The following is a 20,907-nucleotide window of genomic DNA, read 5'->3' as shown; positions in this document are numbered from 1 at the left end:
AGAGGCGGGTAATTATGAGGTGGAGAGATTGTGTGACCTCTCACCCCTGCTGCATTACTCGCCTGATATTAAGATAAATTGCCTGATTTTGGGTAAACATATGCTGCAATTCAAACTGTCAGCACTGGTTTGCTCAGGGATAATTTGTATTGATCTCCTGGCTTCTTCCCCATTTTGCTTACTGACCTCATGGATAATTAGAGAAAAAGAGACACGGGGAGGTAAGGCAGGGCTTGCATTTGAATACTTTGCAGGAGAGATGAAGAGCACATGGGAAGAGGGGCGGGGGGGCGAGGGAACATTATGGACTAATAGAATTTTCATTTTCTCTCATTTTCGCTTCAGATTTAGACAGCTTGCATGCTTTGTTCAATTACATCGCTTATATCTTTTTCCCTGCTTGCGGTACATATACAGAGATATAATTGTTCGTAGACTTGTTTCCATGGTTTTGATTCAGATTTGATTAGAATTTAACAAAAGTAATGAGACAAAGTGACACAAATATGTTTCAAATTTCGTAACAAAAGAATTATTGCGAGGAAGTTATTTTCTTGACAAAGACTTGCTCCCTTCCACACGGATGTTTCTTTTTTTATGAATATTTCAGTAATTTTCTCACTCTAGAGAGTACCACGATCATGTTTCAAGAATATGAAGAAATGGAATGCATGACTCGGTGCGCAGCTGTGACCATATCATTTACAATTTTCAATATCACGCATGCGCGCGGGCGCCCGTGGCAGTGCTTCAGTGGAATTCTTCTGCCTGGAATGTGCACTTCCCAATCTTATTTTGATCTGACGCCTTAATCTTCCCCCGTCCTTTTCACGCCACTAGAACACATTTTCTCCGAGAGCCCCCTTTAGCCGCCCCAGCTAGCCACTTCACTTAAAATGTAGAGTGGATGGCGTGTACATGGCATCTGAGTGTGGTCTGCTGCTCCTTCTCCATGTTCTCTAGAAATAGGACATGAGTAACCGCTCTACAGGAACAGTGTAACATGGCCGACGTTGGCAGCCAGAAGTGCTTACACGGCAATACACTACCGTGTGCCCTCGGTCTATATGGAAGTGGATTGAACACGTGTATTGACTTACAGTATCTGGGTACAAACATGGGGAAATGTTTGAGCAAAGCAGTAAATTTAAGGGAAATTGTTCCTTGTTAAGTCTGTGAGCCTGAATGGAAGCTCGCACAGAGTACTAGCATTCCTGCCAGCCATTACAGCTTATTACGATAACTCTATCTTTCCAGGAGATAAAAACCTAGCCTTGTTGCCATTTGCCAGCTATTACTTTCGCTAATTATACTTAACTGCTTCGAGCTTATCTCCACTCCTCCTACACCATTGAGCAGTTATTTTTTTCTTTCCCCTTAACACAAATTAGAGGTGGAGTGGGAGTTGGAAAAGGGGGAGACAGATAAACAGCGCAGGCAGAAGTTCATTCAAGTGTTATTGCATTTGTGACTTGTCAAACAGTCTAGCTGAGGCCCTCCTAGGCACCTGCGGTCTGTTAGACGGATGCAGTTCACAACGGCATCAGCACACATAATGACCTCGTCTCGCTGACGTTCACCACTCTTCCTGTCTGCTGGAGACGTTTAAAGAGTGAATATCCTCTCAGTGTTACTGTAAGGAGTTAAAATAGAATACTGTGCATACAATGGAGGTAAGAGTCATGCTGCTGCTCCACAGTATAGATATTTCGCCAGTGTTGAGAGAATAGGGGAACACGCATGCAGATGTAGAGACCACCTTTTAAAAAAAACAAACCAAGCCAAATTGGAATTTTCACAGCAAACCCACGCAAAGCAAACCTCATCTGTTTCACCACTGACCATATCATCTCCATCCACTGCAGCCAGTTACCACTGAGTGATTCCATCTCCAGCGGTCTCGAGATGAACAGGAAATTAAAATTTCAAAGATCTGCAGTTAGGATAAATCAATGGAGACAGATCAATGTTCATTGAAATTTCATGAACTTTGAGCCAATACAGATGGAAAAAAAGAACCTAGACAGTTACAGTCTCCAGCAGATATTGCTCCTGCAACAGATAAAATGTAATTAACACGGTTAAAAGGGAGCAATGTTACAGATTGCACATCCATAATTCCAGACTCCCTTCATATCGGTTGTATTATTAGAAAGGGCCAGAGACACCTGTTCAATCCTCTTAGATGACATCTAAAGTATGTGTGCCACTTCTCTAAGGACGCCGGCGGACTTTCACACATTACCGGCCAACAGAAATCAAATGGGTTCCCTTCACAGCTGATTGCGAGCGCAAATTAATATTGTAAAATGAAGATCAATACATGGACGGGGCACAGATCGATGGCGGCTAAATTACGGCCGCGTTTTCCCCCTCATTCAAGATGAGTTGTGTTTTCCTCTCAAAGTCAATACCGTGCTGCCTCCCTCATTCATTTCTCAATAAACTTGCCGATGAATTTCAATCAAAATGCGCCAGTGGAGGAGGAGCGTTGGGGGGGGGGTGGAGTTCTTTTAAAGCCCGTTGGGTGTGGATCATACTGAAAATGGGGCAAGAAGAGGAGGTAGAGAAAAGAGAAGGAGGAGGAGGGGAAAGATCCTCGTCTATCAAGAGCCCCCTCCCCGCCTCCTCCGTCTATCTTTCCTGTGGCAGAGGACTGATGCTGTGACTTACTGAGGACAATCCATTTTAAGAGCCATTACAAAACAGACCTCTAACGATACTGTGGGACAAAAAGTGGGTCCAATTAAAATTAAATCAATGAATACCGTCCTTACTGGGAGGAGAGGGAAAAAAAAACACACACACCCATACTTTCATTTTTCTCTTGAAAGATATCCACAATACGTTTCACGGAGAGGTGTAATGGGGGAAAATACATGCTCAACTGCAAGTACTTATTTCAATCAATTTCCCGGAGCTGGATTTCACAGGTCACTTGCTGATAACACGCTGCGGAATAATGCCACAGTGTGCTTCTCAAAGCCTACCTGACAAGCTGCCTGACAGTGGGGGAGTGCGAGCACGTGTCACGTCAGCCCTCTAATTGGACACAAGGACCTTCCTCCGTGGAACCTTGTCGTGCTCCACACAAGCTCACAAGGCCTTCAAACCAGGCCCCATCTAACTTGGCAACGAGTGTCTGCTCCACTCCCGTGGAGCCGGTGCTAAATACCAGAGTTGTAATGAGACAGGCAGGTATGGGGACATGGCTAGTGGATAACATGCTTTGACACATGCTAAAACTGTTGTGCCAACTGGTTACAACCCACTTGACTGTGGCGATGACATTTATAAATGCCTACTTCATCCTTACTCGCAGCAGTTCATACTGCAGGGTGAATTTACAAAAAAGGATCTGTAGTAGATTTAGGAATTTTAAAATCCACAATGCTCGTATGAAGCATTTGGTGTGTGTCTGCGAGTCCTCCTCTAAGAGCCGATCTGTTTACATACCTCTTTGAATGCCTTTGATTATAGCATATCTTTGCTGTAGGCCACACCCCGTCACTGACCAGCCACCGACAGAGTACCAAACCCAACCCTGCAGGACAGGAAATGAAACGGAAGCTCTCCATCTGATCAGCTTCTGAGTCTGGGACTTCAAAGTGACGGCAGGGCGGAGAGGAGACGTAAGGATAGGCCCGATTCACAGGCCGAGCGGCACAGAGCCCTATCTGATGTGCTCCGATAAAGACGTCTCTGTTTGTTTATTTAATGTTTTCTGAGGGGGGGGAAGAGGAGGGTCCAAGGCCACATTACATTCTGTGTTGGCTGGCCCACACTATAAAAGATTTTTAAAATCTTAACAGATTTTGAAAATGTGAGAGACCTCACACATAACAACATGTTATGTTAAATTTAACAGTTTTGCTCCTATAGTGTGTGGTGAGCAACGACTTGGCCAAAACAGCACTAACAGATTCCATTCATGAACAACCAACTAAAAAAAAACGGAAATCTCGCAAACTCTGTCGCAATCAAACATGACTCTCGTGGAAACAAACATGGCGGACGACGGGCAGGAAGAATTAGCAATGTTAGTTTTTGCACTATTTTGTCCGGAAAATTCACAAAGGATGGATGGATGGAGTCATTGAGACACGTTAAATACACACTTGTGTTGTTGCTACAAATCAACAAGTTGGTCCTCCATTTCTGAGGTCCATCTTACTACGACTTTATGCTTCACATTTAGCATTAGCTCATGCATTCGCCGTGGCTGCCATAAGGGCGGCGGTTGTTGTCGTTATGCTTCAGCCACCTTTGTTCCCAAATGGTTCTTTCCCACGTGACTGCGTCATCGGTTGTCCTCAGGGTTCCCCACACACAACCGGATATCCGATCGTAAATATTGAACATGTTTAATATTTAAAATTTTAAATCGGTGCGACAAGGATGGACTTCCGAGCCAATTGGGGAATGTAAAAAACCCTCTTAACATATCTCATACCTCAAGAATATCTGGAAAGATAATCTTTAGAACTATCAACAAATCTAGGCTTTGCCGACAATCGTCAAGAGAGGGGAATCGGCCCCAAAATCGGCTTGATTCTCTTGTAGTTTGTACCCGGCATAAGAGTTGAACAGGAAGCAAGTTTAATTTTGGATTTGAAAACTGGATATCACTATTTATATGTCTGATTTGATGCGCTAAAAAGTTGTCGGTTTAGTTTCGGTGGACGTAGGAACATAGGAATTAAGATATATATATATTTTTTTATTCTTAAAAAAGAGACCCTACTTCTGCAACATGAACATCTTCCTTTTCCATCCCTTACAGGGCTGACATTTCTTGATCTCCACCAGTATTGAGTGAAGCACACATGACCCCTTTGTCCTTATGTTGATGAATGACTGCCTCATACCCATTTTGTCAGATTTTGGTGCAGTGGAGTCGATAGCGTCACCTTGACGAGGAAAGTTTGCGATCCATCAGCCCTCAAGGCTGTCTGGCCTCAACTAAGGCCTGGCAAGAGCTGCTCACTGTATGGGGGCATCTACTCCATCCAAAATCCTTCACCCAGTGTGCCGCGATCTTGTGAGGTCGAACCAATGGCTCTTATTACTGCCGCTTTACGGGGGGGGGGGCGGGGGGGGGGGGGGGGAGAAAAGAAAAAAACACTTGACTTGTACTAATAGCTGAGAAGCCATGCTGGTCACCAAAGGTCTGAAGACGAAGCACCCTGTCAGTGCCCAGCTTGGGAAATTAGCAAATAATGTTCCCTTCCCCCTGACAAATGTGTGACAGCTCGCCTTCGCCAATCATTCTCTCCTAACGTTATGATGCATGTCCCGGATCCCCACTGGAGGATACAGGCGAAGTTTACTGACCCTCAATTTACCCATGACAAATGGGGTCCCGGTAAATGTGCGTTTTCTGGGGCGCGGAAGGGGTTCATTTTAAGCAATCCTGGTTATGTGGATGTCACTGATTAGGATAAATAGTGGCTGAGTGTGTTAGGACTGCTTGCAGAACCGTATTACCAAGGGCCTGCATCGTTGCCCCTGGAGGGGAGCTCTCGTGGAAACTTGGCCAAGATGGAAAACCAAAAGCTCTGATGCAATTAGGAGCTTAAATTGGATGAATTGTACGGTCAAAGTTTTTATTTATGATTTACTCTTTCATATGGTGCCGTAACTATGCGGTAAAAAGGTTAAGAGGCTGCAAATGAGGCTGAAAACTGAGACTTTTTTTTTTAAAAGAAATCATCCGATCAAACCAGCATGTACTGTTGTACCGCGGTGCTTAATAAAGTGCAAAGCATAATAAAGTATTGACCTCAGGTGCAGCCTGGAGTTTCTCCTTTTGATTTTCTACAACCTTGCTGACAGTTGGACCAATGGATAACCAATACATGGATTAGACAGAGGACAAGCTAGCAAGCTCCAAGGGACAATGTTTTGTTAGCAGGAATAGACTGTAAAATAGCAAAAATAGCCTTTTAAAAGTGTGCCAATTAAAGTACAGATACAAGCAGGCAGTAAACTACAGTCTACTAAAGTTTTATATAGTCTGTCTGTTTGTCTCATTAGTGTTTTAAACCTTCAATAGTCAATGCCAACAGGATCATTTGACATACATTACAGGGTGCTCTCTTTCTGAGAATGGATTGTGAGTTTTGGATCCGTTCCAGGGTACTAACCCGGAGTGAGGACGTGTCCCTCTGCTGTTCGAATTGGCTGCAGTCTCCTCTGTGTTGACTCTTGGTAATTTGTGATAATTTCTTAAATTGAGCGAGTTAAATCTCCACAATTAGGGTGGTGGTGCAAGAAGAGTCAACACGAAGAAAAAAAAAAAAAAAAGGGTCTAAAAAGGCACTCCTCTCAAGCCGTTGCTCTCAAGTCACGCTTGAAGCCATATGCTTTGATAACTAGACCTTTGATATGCACATGTTGCTCTCCAATATGACACCGGAACATTCCGTGCCTTTTCGACGCCACTGTGTGTGTCACTACATGCCCTTTTCGGTCCCAAGTAATTTGCTATTGTAACTCCAGGTCATTTCAAACCTATTTGCCCATGTAGTGCCATTTCTTTCTTTTTTTTCCAAGTGCTGTAACACGGATGGTTTTGAAACGAGCTGTTTCGCTCTTAAATACACGATCCACTCTAGATGCATCAGCTCGTTCACATCTTAACGTCTCAGAGAAGTAGCTAACATCCTTTCACCTGGCAATTACTGTACATATGGAATCAGCGGCGCCTAATTGTGGCGATATGCATTCTGCTCTCTTTAACGGCTTCATTCTCTCAAGCGTCAACCCCTGTACAATCAGGGTGAGCCACGCAGGGAATAGCGGGAGCAGAGGAGCCGGACCTGTCTATTCGTGACTTTCTCTTTTAATTCAGCGCACTAATCAATTGTACCACCGTTGCCTCCAGGGGTAATTGTATCTTTATACTAACTGGAAGTGAGTAGGAACCCAGGGAAGACAGAGAGGAAGAATGGGGCGGGGAGGGGGGGGTGAAAAATCAACAAAGATAGAGAGAAGGGGACACGTTTCCCCAGTAAAACCTGATGGTAATCATCCCAATCCGCTTAGCCTCTGTGACTAATGGGGTCTGTTCTTAAGGGACCTGGCACTTTCACCAGGGTGCTATAGAAGCCATTAATGTCTTAACTTATACACCTTCTCAGTGCAGTAACACATGTACACACCCGCGCACACACCTCTTTTCCCTCGCTCGCTCTCACACTCTCACACATGCACTTACGCAGCCACACTACACTCCTGTTTCATTATCCCGGTGCCTTGTTGGCCTCTGCTCCGCTCCTGCTAGGGAGGTTAAATGCAGGAGAGCTGGGCCAGACTGCACGGTTGGAGGAGAAGGGGACGGATGGCTGGGGGTGGTGGTGGTGGTAGTGGTGGTTTGGGGAGCGAGAGAGAAAGGGGGGGGGGGGGACTTGATGAGAAACAGCTGCCCCAGGATGGAGGGGTCTGGATGGGGGTTTCCGAGGGGAAGGAGGGGGGGTCCAGCAGCCCCACACTTTGCAATTCTGCTGCGCTCAAGGCCAGGGCTGTGCTGGAGGCCTTCGGGGTGCTGGGGGGGGGAAGTGAGAGTGCTTTGACGCCCCCCTCCTGTTTCATTCTGCCCATCAGAGTTAGAACAGACAGAGGCTTCCAGGTCAGACAGGCTCTGACCCCCGCGACCTCTGTCTCCTCACCAATGATGACAGATAAGACCACCACTTCCTTCTGTTAGCCAAGATAATCAGATCCCTTACTTATAGTGTGACACACACACACACACACACATTCTCTCACGTCACACTTTCTCTCTCCCATGCATTCACATTGAACAACTTCAGACGCACTTACCCCGGATACTGCTCTTCTAATCTGATTCATAAAAAAATGAAGCCGCATTTCGCTTTTACAAAATCGGCAAATTAGCAGAAAGCATTATCCGTCTCGCAACAGGGCGGATAAAGGGAATTGGCAGAATGAGATATCCTGACAGCTTGAGTTTAACAGAGCTTGGCAGCGCCCTCGTATGATGGCAGGTCAGAGGGGGATCGAGTTGCACTTGTAGTCGGAGCCCCTCCACGAAACACCTTTTCCCTTCGCAGTGCAGATCTCACACTTTTAACATTCAGCAGGCAGAGCCCTGGTTAGTTCATTATTAGTGCCTGGACTTGAGGGCTCCATCCAGACAGAGGGAAGGAGGAGAGAGGGGAGGCGTGGGGGGTGCAAGAGAAGCCTGTAGAAAGTGGGAGAGGAAGAGAAGGTTTTGACTCACCAGTATAGACAAATCTCCCAGGGGCACCTTTGCAGAACTGCTTGGACTTGTAGGACAGCGTGACTTCCACAACGCCGGGGATGTGCCGAGGTGGAGTCTGGACCCGGATGGCGTGGGGAGTTATCAGCTGGATTACAGAAGAAAAGAAATAATGAGCCCTCTGTAATAACAAACTAAAGAGTCTGTACTGTAACCATAGAGGTGGGAAAAAATGTATTCACCTCTGTCTTATTGTTTTTCGATTTTTTAATGCCAGAATTGATATATTTGTTTAATATCAGTCTATGCAGAGGTAGAAGGAAGTTACCGCTTTTATTGTTGTCCTCTGAGTAACGAAACGAGAAAGTAGTAAACGGCGGAGGGTCTGCATGGATACGACCTGCAACCTCACATTTTAAATTCAAAGTGGTAAACACTACACATACAGGAAAGTATGGAAACACTTTGGGTTTCACACATTACCAGGAAAACCAGAGCTAGACATCACGACTATAGCTGCAGGTTAACTCTGACATGGACAGGAAGCGATAACATGCGGTCAAACCAGCCGTCGCATCAGCGGTGCTACAACTGTAGAGCACCCATATACCACGGATGTATAAAGAGAACGGAGCTAACGGGAGAGCTAGCAACGGACTTGGCAAAGTTATCAGAAGTATACACGGGTGTTTTAAAAAATAAGGTGTTAACTAAGGGAACTGTATAAATACATATATGTAAATATTAACAATTGATTAATAATTGATTGGATTATATTCACCAGAACTATAAAACATTACATGCCTCTTATAAATTCAAAAGAAAATGCCACTAATTTGTGTGGGAAATTTCTTTATTCTTTGATTATTGGGTTGCTGGAAAAAAAAAAAATGATAATGCCTGACAATGACTGATATATTTGACTTCAGGACAACATACATGCTGAAAATCTAACTTTTTTACCGTATTAATTTAGATATTTTCCAAAGTAAAAGTCCCTAGAAGTGTATGATTCAACTTTTTCCCATGTCTAGTGTTAAAAAAGTTAACAAAAATTGCAATAAATCGTAATATTGGATTGCAATACTTATACAATTATAAGTATACATATACATATTATATAAGTGTATATATAAGTATACAATAACTAATAACATTTCTTATACTATAACTGAATTTTAGTCCAATCTATAACTCTACAAACATCATACCTCACTCCATACGAGCATGGTGCCGAACACGACTTGTAGGCCGTCAAAGAAGTTGTCCCCTATGATGATGACGGTGGCTCCTCCGGTGGTCCATCCCTCACTTGGGCTGATAGCTTTGATGCACGGGGTGGCTGCTTATCCAAGACAAAAAGAGAAAAGCAAATTTAGCACCCTCAGCTTGAACACTCAGTCCCCATGTCTCTCTTTCCACACAGACACATTACTGGATCACCTCCGCGTCTCTCTCACAAAGACATATCATGGAAATTGCCCCCTGGAAAGAAAAAAAAATGATGGATTTGTCCTTTAAGGCATGAGAATCAAAATCATTTATCAGCGCGCTGGAGTGGTGTAGTTAAGCAGACCCTTCAAATGGTCCACTTCACAAAGGCTAAACGCCCGGGCTCGCCAGGAAAATGATTTGATGGAGCAAATTATGTGTCAGGGCAAATGCAGCCATCAGAATTGATTAAGCATGCATGTACAGTAAAAATTTCAAAGTTGAACACATCTTAAATGAGTCAAGAATACGGGCCGTTAAAGTGGAAATGACAAGCCAAAGCTTTCGCTGGTTCACGTTATTTCATTACCTTTGTTCTGCATATGCAGCACAGTGCAGGCGCACTGAGTGGAGTTTCAGGTTTCATAACGTGAAATGCACTCATGAATTATTCAGATTGAGGTTTTTTTTTTGTGATCGATTCAATCCATTTCATATTGTTTATTACAATGCTTTTCATCTGGCATGACTTCTGCTACGTAGCTCCGCCATTCATCAACAGTCTGGGTTGTTATTATAATCTAATTTGAGTGATCTGGTGCCTCACATTCACTGTCATTTGATGCATTACCTTAATATGGTGTTCGGCACAACACCGTGTTTACAACAGAAATAGCATGACAGCCAGCCATAAAATAGCAATATCAAATTTAATCTATTTCCATCAATATCTTTTAATACACTATGAATTGTGGATGTTTTTTTTTCTGCTCCTGAGCAACTATTTCAGCAAGTTCCTTTTTTCTTTACATGCTGCAGTCCTACACCTCTATTATCCTTTCCATCCAGTAAGTAAATCACAGTCGGCCATTGTTGTATGGATCACCTCCGACAAGACATCTCCCTTTGTTTGCCTTGCTGTTGGGTCTGTTCAGGTCATGTTTGCTCTCTCTCCCTGCCCATAAAGTGCACACACACACGTCGGTACTACAGGGAATCTGACTTTAACAGGCGCTGTTGACTTCATGCTAATCACCTCGTACAGATTTTCATTTGTGAGGCCTGGAGGAGTGACATTTGCTTTCCTTAATTGCGAAGCGGAGCGTCTGAAAGAGGACCAACCCTCTATGGGCATGCCGGGCCCCCTCTAAGGGCCTGACCTTCATCAGTGCGGACGATTACAGCAAATAATTCACCCTTCAAAATTACTGTAAACAAATTGACTTTGGGGATGAGAGAGGGGGTTGGGGGGGCAGGAAGGAGGAGGAGGAGGAGGAGGAGGAGGCCTGATGGTGACGGCGACTGTTGGGGGGCAGCTGCAGCCTGAAACCTACGACAGGCATACACAATCACGCACACACACACACAGACGCACCACCTCGGAAATCCCAATGCCCCCCTCCCACACACACACACACACACACACACACACACACACACACACACACAGAAGGACCCATGGAGAGGCAGCGACTGAGGCCCTAAGCCGTCCACCCTTCTGCCTAAAAATTTGCATATGTCTCAATGCGCAGACAGAGAGGGGAGCATGTGCTGAATGGGGACCGTGGCGAAGTGGATTACACAGTCAGCGCAGGCGATCTGATGACAGACACGCACAATGCCCCCTCAGCAGATGATAGGCATCACGAGGAGTGGACGGATGAGGATGCAAAGAGCCGGCTCGCCGGGCCTGAGTGTTGCATCACTAAGTCTTTGCAAACTTTGCACTACAGTAGGGGAGGATATTCACTCCGTTTGAATTCATATGTCATATTTTGTTTGCCGAATTGTCCGCCCCATCCGTTTTTTTTGTTTGTGTGCTCGAATTTATTTCAAGATCCACTTTGCTGCGAAATGACCTCGGGCAGCCGATCTGTGATCCGTCCTAATCTTTTCCCTCAGTGGTGAGGGTTGTAGCCGCGGAGGACGTCAAAACTGATCCGAGATCTGAGCGGAGGAGGTCCCGGCTCTAGTATTGTGACACTCAAACAGGTCTGATGTGGCCCCGCGAAGCCGTCCTTTGTTCTGCCTGCTGAAATGTGTTGTAATTGTGCTGTGGGATGTCCAGATGGTCGGTTGATAGTGCAGCTGATGGGATTATACCTTTTACCTCTCCCTGGGCCATCTGTTCCCTTTGACTCTCTCTCTCTCTCTCCCTCTGCCTCTCACTCACTCCCAACCTCTCTCTCTCTCACACTCTCTCCTTCTCTTTCTCCTCTCCTCCTCTCCTTTTTCCCCCCTCCTTCCTTCCTTTCTCCCTCTCTTTCTTCCTCTTAGGCCCAGCAGTCTGGATTCACTTGTCTTTATTGCATAAACCCTAACAGCATTACAGCCACTTGGCATGCAAATGAGGCAGGCGCTGCAGGCTCTATGCTGAGTCTCCTATATTGTCTGGGGCTCTATAATGGTGGAACTGAGCTAAGGAACGTGTGTGTGTGTGTGTGAGAGAAAGAGTCTGTGTGTGTCTGCATGTGTGTGTGGGGGGGCGATGCCGCTGTGTGTGTGTGTGTGTGTGAACGACTCGGCTATTTGTGAGCATGTTTATGCACCTTTGAGCCCGAATCTATACATGTTTGAGTGACAGGCTGCCACAAAGCGCATTCGTGTCTGAATGCATAATATGCTTGTTGTGTGACAGTACACACACAAAAAAATGTCACACGGCGAGGTTCAGTGTGTCAGATCACAGGCTATCCCGTCTGTGCGCCAACAGGGGGCAGCACCTCTTGATCAATGCGAGCAAGTCTGGCACAAGTGCAGCTGAGAGGAGGAAGGATGCTTCTCTGTTTCAGCCACACAGGCAGGCAGGCACATATCTGAGGCTTCTCGCCCAGTGAACTCCCGAGGAAGAATGTGTTGCTAATTTAAAGCACGCTGTCTGTCTGCCGGCTAGTTGTCATGAGCGCCGTGGAGGACATGGATGGAATTACATTTTACGACCGGCCCTCCTTTTTCCTCACGTCTCTGTTTGTTAAAGGTGACTCAAACAAAAGCAATCGTTGTTGATGCATGTTAAATTAGTTTGTTATGGAGCCTGGGAGGGAGAAAAAAAAACCGACTTGTGCGAGCGGCTAAGCAGAGGGAAGGTGTATTAAAAGTTATTAGACAAAGACATGTTCAACTGGGCGGTTGACAATAGCTTCTTCTCTTGCTTTACGGGGCGTCACTCTGCTGCTTTGAAGAGTGCGGTGAAGAGAGGAAGAAAGGGGATGGGTTGGGGGGGAGGGGGGGGGGGGGGTAACCTGTAAAGAACGCAAGCGCACACCCACACACACACACACGCACAAAACACACAGGGTCCCATGGGAGAGGGGGAACATGGAGGCGAGGGCTCAACCTCTTTAATTGCTCCCCTCATTAAGAAACTGGTTGCTAGGCGATCCACACCTATCGTGTCATAAACGTGAAACACACAAACAGAACGTCAGCGAACATAATGACTTTGGTGCTCCGGGCAGGACTTTAATTATTTGATTTTGTTCTCCAGTAGAGGAGTCATTAATAAAGACAAAAACAAATAGATTAGCTTTTCCCCCCACTAGGACTGGAGAGCACTGAGATATATTAATTGTCTAGTTTTTTTTATTAGTCGTTGTTGTATTAAACATTACATTTGCTTTTGGTGATAGAACCATTAATGCCCATTAATGTGTAGAGAAGCTTGTTTTAGTCAGTGGTGTATATAAACTGTTTGCCCAGCCATAATTGGCTCTTGAAATCTGAAGATAAGCAATTTGCACAACTGGCCCAAGTCAGTTCTCGAACTCCTTTTTTTCTTACGATCTTTCAGCTGCGTGTGCTCCCATCTGCGAGTGGAGGCCACGAGGGTCATAAGGTTATGTTTAGTGCATTTTACTTTTTGGATTTCCCATGGTTTGGTGGTCCTTCTTTTCTCTCTTTTTTGGCTGAGCAGGCAATCAGTCTATCATATGGAATCAGTTGGAAGAAAAACAGTAAGTTCTGTTTTTCTCATAGGCCGCCCCCCTCTCCACACACACACACACACACACACACACACCATCAACCCCCTCCTTTCTCTCGTTCTCCTTCCTCCCCCTGTTTTAGCTCACTCACAGCTAAATCTGCAGAACCCAATGACAGGAAATTGACCTCACAGCCAAATTCTTAAGCAATTTGATCATGTTTCACATAGGCTTTTAGGACAAATGTAGGTGCATTAGGAGCCTGGAAGTAGTCTAACATTCTCAAATCGTGAATTAGCCTCATCATTAGTGATATCGACATAACAAATACAACGAGTAATGCATACTGTTTCCAGTCAAGACACAGCAAAAGGTATGGTGGAGGCAAAAAAGCAACTTAAAAAAGTGAAAGTGATGGAGGAATGAAGGATTCTACTAGTAGAAGCAACTACTGTAGGTGCGTGGCTGGAAAAATGGGTGGACATCTGAGTGAGGAAGGAGCGTAGCAAATTATAGGATGTAAAACCGTGCCTACCATTCTCCAGATAAGGAGGCGTACCTTCTGAAGGGTCGAGTCTGCGAGCCCTTCGCCCATGCTTGGAGTTGTTGTGTACGAACATGTTGTCAGAGACGGCCAGCACATGGCCATCCACATTGACGGTCGTCGATACGACAACCTGCAACAGAAGTGAAGGTGAAACATGCGATTTAATACATCAGAAGATTAAAAAAAAAATTATCTAATATAGTTTTGCAGACTTATTAATGCTCTTGGGTATACAGGGGATACATGGAGGCTTTAGAAACTGTCCAGGTACATGCCTGTGTTGTGTGCTATTGATTGTCAAACCTCTTGAAGTGCTCGTTCTCTTCGGTCATATCGCATTACAGTTACCCTGCGTCTCTGCCTTTTTGTTTTTGCTTTTTAGTGTCTCGCATTTGTGTACGGCTAATTGACTTTTTTCAATCGCTAAAATACCATTTCCGTTTGCTGTCATCACAGCCCAAGCTCAGAATTATTGATCAGCTTGTCCATCTGTTTGAGGATGGAAGGCCTCCCTTTTAAAATATTACTGGAGTCATTAGCAGCCGAACCGTGCTCCCATCCCATCACTCAGCAAACATTTTACTAGGATCGGATTCCAAGCCACACTCCATATTTCATAATGCTTATTTTTGTTGTTGTTTTTTTGGCTACCGCATCGCCAAACAGTGAGCCGCGTGTGAATGGCCAAAGTGTTCCTGAGCCGGAAACAGAGAGCCCCTCTCAGGTTTGCTTTCGCCGGTAAGTGACCTCGGTGTAGCAGTGGAATTTAGGGGGGCGCTTTTTTTTTTTTTTTTTTTGGTTCGGTTTGGGAAGGGTGGGGGTGTAAGGGGGATGAGGAGGAGGAGGGGAGAGAAGGGGAAGTGAAAGAGCTCCATTCTTGTGAGCAGGTTCAGAGCTGGGCCAAGCTGAGGATGATGGATTGGGCCCTCTCTGGCCTCCAGCTGGTTTTTGGGGGTAATAAGTGGAGTGGAAGGCATGCAGAATACACAACTTTGGCCCAGAGAAACACCTATGGTGGAGCATCTGGGAAATCTATTTGGAGGGGAAAATGGCATACTAACTGTTGGACTAAAAATCTTGTTGTTTTAGACTCAACGTACATGTTTTTAGTTTCAGAAAAAGAACTTGACACACGGGAGTGAGAGGTGAAAGCCCCTCGGTGGCTGTCATGCATCAGTCCACATTCACCCTGAGGGAAGATTTGAGGAGGCAGGGGAGGTCTGATGGTGGTGACATCAGGAGGGGACACCCTGTCTCGTCTGTTTCATGTCTGGGCTTCCTCCTGGAGGATGCTGGCTTGTGTGTCTATCACAGAACAGTGCTGTCAGTGACGGCCGCCCTCCTGGAGTTTGTCGCTACCCTGATAGGACAAATCACACTAAACTCTCACCTTGACCTAGTGGGCTGCTTGTGGGGAAAGTGTCTGGGTAGAATGGATGGATGGTTGGATCGGGGTGGGGGGTAGGGGGGTCAATAATTTCAAGGCTCAACTACTTGACACATTAGACGCGAGAGGGTTAAAGAAGGCAGTAAAAGTGCTCAGCGGTCATGTCCTTCTGGTGTAAATCGCAGCATTTCGTCAGCCCTCGCAATAACGATGGTTTTCAGATGGCTTGAGATAGTTTTCATTGGCTGTACAGTGAACTGTGTGAGTTTAAGCATATGCATATGTGGCTAAGAATGAGAGAGCAAATATATGCGCTTCTAGCTTGTACAGGCTTCCATCCATATGTGTGTGTGTCTGCGTGCTTGTGCATATGTGCGTATAAAGAAGGTATGCGTTTCCGCTGCCAGACAGATCCTGAGTTAACACTGTTGTTACATGTGGTCGGATCGTCCTCCCCTCCGCGCCGAGGCTCAGAAAGCTGTCAGGAACACAATTGATGGCACTCTAAAATCCTACATCCTTATTTGTGTCAGATGGTATTCCCTAATAAATATTCTGTCCAGAGCGCCCAGGACACGGAATCTCTCTCTTATGGGTTTAGCCTCCTTCAGTGCAAATAATAGAAGCGTATTCTATGTGTGTGTCGGTGTGACTTAGTGTTGTGCATTTGTACACCTGTATGTCTGCAAAAAGAGAGACAGGCAGAGAAAGACATGGGGAATCTGTGTGAGACTTCAGTCACCTGGAATCTGCGCATATCTCTCGGATTCCCTGCATTCTTCAGACAGTTCTGATTGCACTTGAGGAAGAACTTTAGGAAGAATCTGAAAGAGAGCACAAAACAGAAGCAGAAAACTGTTAAAGGTAGGGTCGGTGATCCTGAGAAATTAGCAAGAGTACACTAGATTTTTAAAAATGATCCAACTGAAAAACTCAGCCTAGTCAAAGAAGTATATTGCCAAGAAGTGAAAGTCAACATCAAGTCAGTCAGCACACTGACACACTGACAGCTGTTGTTGCCTGTTGGGCTGCAGTTTGCCATGTTATGATTTGAGCATATTTTTTTAATGCTAAATGCAGTACCTGTGAGGGTTTCTGGACAATAATTGTCATTGTTTTGTGTTATTACTTGATTTCCAATAATAAATATTAAATCAAACATTTGCATAAAACAAGCACATTTGCCCAGTCCCATGTTGATATTAAATACTTGACAAATCTCCCTTTAAGTTTCATTTTGAACAGATAAAAAAATGAGATTAATTTGCGATTAATCATGGACAATCATGCGATTAAGTATCTTCAATCGATTGACAGCCCTAATTATTAATATAATATGTGTTTTCAGTCCAAAATGGAGGCAGCAGCTGTTGTCAAAAAAAACCACCAGAGTGTTGTCTCTTTGCTTTATATACTTTGGCCCAGTGTTGCCAACTCTTTTCCAATGAAAGTAGCTAGCAGCACTATCTGCTAACTAGCTCCAAAAGTTGCTAAATCTAGAGAGAAAGTCACCAAGTCTGCAACACTGACAGTCCGTATATTTAGGCCTCCCTCCAAAGCCACTCCTCCAAAATTATCATTATGAATATTAACATAATGAACATGAACGGCAAGCATGGCTGTTGTTAGTACTCACAGCTGTCAAGCTAGCATCTTGAGGAAAACTCCGGTGATGCACAAAGAGTGCAGGTAGGTAGGTAGACAGGCAGGTAGCCCGTCCAATCATTTCATTCGGCCCGAATAAAATGATTGGACGGGTTTATTACAGTCGTGCGACAGCCACAGATACTAGATTTCTTTTCCTTTTTTTTTGGTCAGCATTTGATTTATTGATCACTGTCAGGATGTAAAGAGAATTTCAACTAATATAACAAAAACGTTTCTAAAATCTTTACCAACTCTACCTTTAATTACACCTTTTTTAAAATCATATTTAAGTAAGAATGATCATAACACTCCCACGTCTGATCCATTCATCAGAAACAAACACGTCATTGCACTATTTCGGTTTGGGAAGTCGCGGCGTTTGACGTTCCCTCGAAATCAAGCGCGTCAGTCTCTTTGTCGTCTCGTCCCCTCACCTGAGTTCACGGGTCTTTCCCAACACCCATCTGCCACTAACATACAGGAAGTCACTTGATATTCCACCCACCTCTTTAATCCCAGGACACCCCCTGTGCAATTAAAGTACTCCTGTTCAATAGGGAAGCAAATGAGGCCCACCTGTGACCAGGTCTTGTTTGAAGAGCATCAGGGATAAAGGACCTAACAAGGTGGGAGCGCGCCACAAAACTTATAGTCCTGTCAGGCAATTAGGCGGACACTCCTGGGACCACCGTATGCCACACACACACACACACACACGCAGACACACAACGCACACACACCCATGCACTTGTGGGTGGGTGAGGCAATTATGCCACAAATTACAACCTGGCTAATCGTCTCTGAACAAATGTCACGTCTGAGTGAGATCTGGGCTTGGTTAGTTTGTAAGCCGCCTTCCTCTCCTTCTCCGGGGTCTCGCAAAAATGTATTGATAAAGCCTCGTGTTATATCAGATGTAGCCTCACAGACGTAAAAATGGTTAAAAAGAGCAAGATCAACAACAGGGCCGATGAGAAAAATTGTCTCAGATGTAGCCTATTGTGTAAAATCTTGCACAACCACACAGAGTAAACAATGAAATTGACTTGTTTTTTGTAAATTCTCCCCAAAGAATCATGACTGATTGTGCCTTTTGCTTTCCTCCGATTCATTATAAACACCGCGCCGAGATATTTATTTTTCATCACATTGCTCTAGCGTTACTATATGCAATACTGTGGTTCCCATTGTAATACCACCTTGGCTCACAGAATCACAGCGGCTCATTGGATTACCATAGATTGCACCATAGATTGCACGGCCATTTCATTCCGCTAAACACGGTGGCTTGTGTGGCCTGCGAGGACGCTTTCACAACACTTAAGACTTCTCGCTCACCCAGTGGGATCCCGGCCAGGCCATAAATCAGAGTCTGAAATGACCCTTCTAACCCCGGCCACATTAACACATGCACCGGTCATTTAGAAGCGTTCTTCGATAGACTCCTATGCCTTGTGCCTCAACCGAGGGCCCAGGAGGGAGAGGAGAGGTGAGAAAATATTTTCACTCCACATCCAAAGGAGCTTTGGCTCGGACATCAATAAAAGACGTTTTAACCCATGCCAGAATGCTGATTGCCTGTCGGTGTGTGGCTAGGCCATAAAAAACCTGACTTGTCATTAGTGCATTTCGCTTGATTGTGTTCGCCGTGTTTTCGGGTTGCATCTGTTGGCTGATCATCAAAATGACCATTATGTACTCTAATTCCCTGACCCTGTTTTTATTTCCCCAAAGAGTCATAATGTAGAGCAGCAGACATCTGCGGAAAGCAGACCTGAAATACGACTTTTATTTGTCTGTCGCCTCTCATACAGATTGGGTAAGGCCAGCGTGTGTGTGTTTGTGTGCACGCGTATGTGTGAGCATGTGCATGCATCATCCGTTGGTACAATTTATGTCGACGCGAGAGATAGAATACATTTCCTAGGCAATGCGTTGACTTCATAAAAGAAACACATTACTTCCAGAGTTAGTCTTGTCTTGGATACTTTTACACACTGTTTCCACCACGGCGGAAACCAAAAGTTAAGAAACGATAAACACAAGGAACCGAGTGCCCACGCTATCATAAAGTGGCTCCTTTATGTTTACTGTTATGAAGGCAATTAAGCACAATTTCTCTACTAAAAAGATAAGCTTAATTTTCATAGTCCGCAGCAGTGGCGGTGCTATAGCATCCATTACATTTGAGTTGGTTAAGATTCTCCATGAGCACGGTGCAAATTGGTCCTTGGTGAGAAGGAGAGCAATTAAGACGAGGCCCCGCTCTCTCTCTTTTACTTCTTAAATATCTACAGAAGTTTGTGCTGGTGTTTTGGCACGCGCGGAGACAAAAGGAGGTTGTTTAATTGTTTTTTAATGGGATATCAAGTCGTCGCTGCCATTAGATGTTGGCAATGGAGGGCAAAGGGGGATAGAGAGAAAGAATGAACTGCAATTAGGTTTGATTAAAGCTATCCTTCTCAATAATCAGCCGTTCTGACAGGACAGGGGGACCCTGGTGGCCGCTGAGATGGAGGAAGGTGTTGAGTGATATTAAGGCCAATGAAGGGGATATTAACATGGCTAATTAAAGCTCTTCCAAAGCCGGGAGAGGAGGCTCTCAGTGGACCGCACTGGATGAAATAATCGGCCAAGGCAGCTATCAGTTGGAGGGGAGAGAGAGAAAGGGAGTGCGGGGAAGGGGTGGGGTGTAGTCCATCTGAGGGAAGGGGGGGGAGGGATAGTGGGAGGCGTAAAGGAAAACTATGAAGTGTGAAGAAAGACAAAGAGGAAGACATCGACAGGCATATAGAGAAAGACTTCCAGGGCAGCCGCGGAAGCTCATTTTGACATCAGCCCTCTCCGTCTGCATGCCCGAAGTCTGCCAGTATAACTAAGACCTGACATCAGCTTTTATCTCCCGACAGCCAGTCATACAGGTCCACAAATCAACGTTAAAACAATCCTGCTCGTGCCTCGGTCTGAGGCAATTAATACGATTTCTCCCGTAGTACCTCCATGCTCGCCCGCTGCTGAAGCTACTAATCATGCCATAATGATTTCTCTCCCTCTGGTCAAAGGGGAAATAGATTGTCTCTTTAGTAATGCAGCAGGCTCGGTGCCTTCCACTCCCTGGCTTCACAGACCCGGTAATTGAGGAGAAAAAGGCCGACTTTGGCACTTTGACTGATTTGAGGGCTGCTAGACCCTCTTATCTTTACTCTGATCATTTTAGGCTGACACTCAAAGGAAGACCCATCGCCCTAATTCTAGCTCACCCTCTACCATCATCAAACAGAGAGGGGATAGAGGAAAAAAAAAAAGAAGAGACGAGAGAGAGAGAGGAAAAAAACAAACAGGCAGGGCGAGGAAGGCCTTCTCTCATTTAAATGGCCAACTTAATTGCAGGGTTGATGTCACTCATGCATAAATGTCCATCCCTTTGATTTGAGCGAAGAGGGCAAATAAGGATAATGTTATATTATTAAGGAGCTTCTCCTGTCAATTTTTTTCATGCATACATTTTCTGATTTGTATTATTTTTAATGACTTGTGCGAAATAAGAAGTCTGAGCTGTTTGAAATTCTTCTCACTCGCTGGTTTCTTAAATTACACACGTGAGGGTGTATTTTCTCCCTCCGATAGTACACCTTATTGTACAAAAGAGCTTCCCCTTATTTGTTTAGGCCGTTACACAATACACTGACAGATGGCCACAGTATCGGTAAGAGTCAGACTACAATCTGCTGACACCAGATCTCTACGC

The 20,907-nt window shown here is 44.9% G+C and overlaps 1 protein-coding gene across 14 annotated transcripts in view; it reads right to left on the bottom strand.

Moving 5' to 3' along the window:
- ebf3a (EBF transcription factor 3a) overlaps positions 1–20,907 on the bottom strand; it is a 70,714-nt gene that overhangs the window by 13,152 nt on the left and 36,655 nt on the right. For 3 of the 14 annotated variants that reach the window (XM_074646104.1, XM_074646113.1, XM_074646118.1), the window contains exons 7-10: positions 16,256–16,336; positions 14,114–14,259; positions 9,436–9,569; positions 8,246–8,372 (exon numbers count right to left, since the gene is read on the bottom strand). In XM_074646104.1, coding sequence (XP_074502205.1) covers positions 8,246–8,372; positions 9,436–9,569; positions 14,114–14,259; positions 16,256–16,336 — 488 coding nt within the window. Of the gene's footprint in view, positions 1–8,245; positions 8,373–9,435; positions 9,570–14,113; positions 14,260–16,254; positions 16,337–20,907 lie in introns of all 14 variants that reach the window. The other 11 variants (XM_074646106.1, XM_074646119.1, XM_074646108.1 and 8 more) reach the window with 7 other exon arrangements.

The sequence above is a fragment of the Sebastes fasciatus genome, chromosome 9 (assembly GCF_043250625.1).
Source record: "Sebastes fasciatus isolate fSebFas1 chromosome 9, fSebFas1.pri, whole genome shotgun sequence".
NCBI lineage: Eukaryota > Metazoa > Chordata > Actinopteri > Perciformes > Sebastidae > Sebastes > Sebastes fasciatus.
This window is presented reverse-complemented; position numbering and strand designations above follow the sequence as displayed.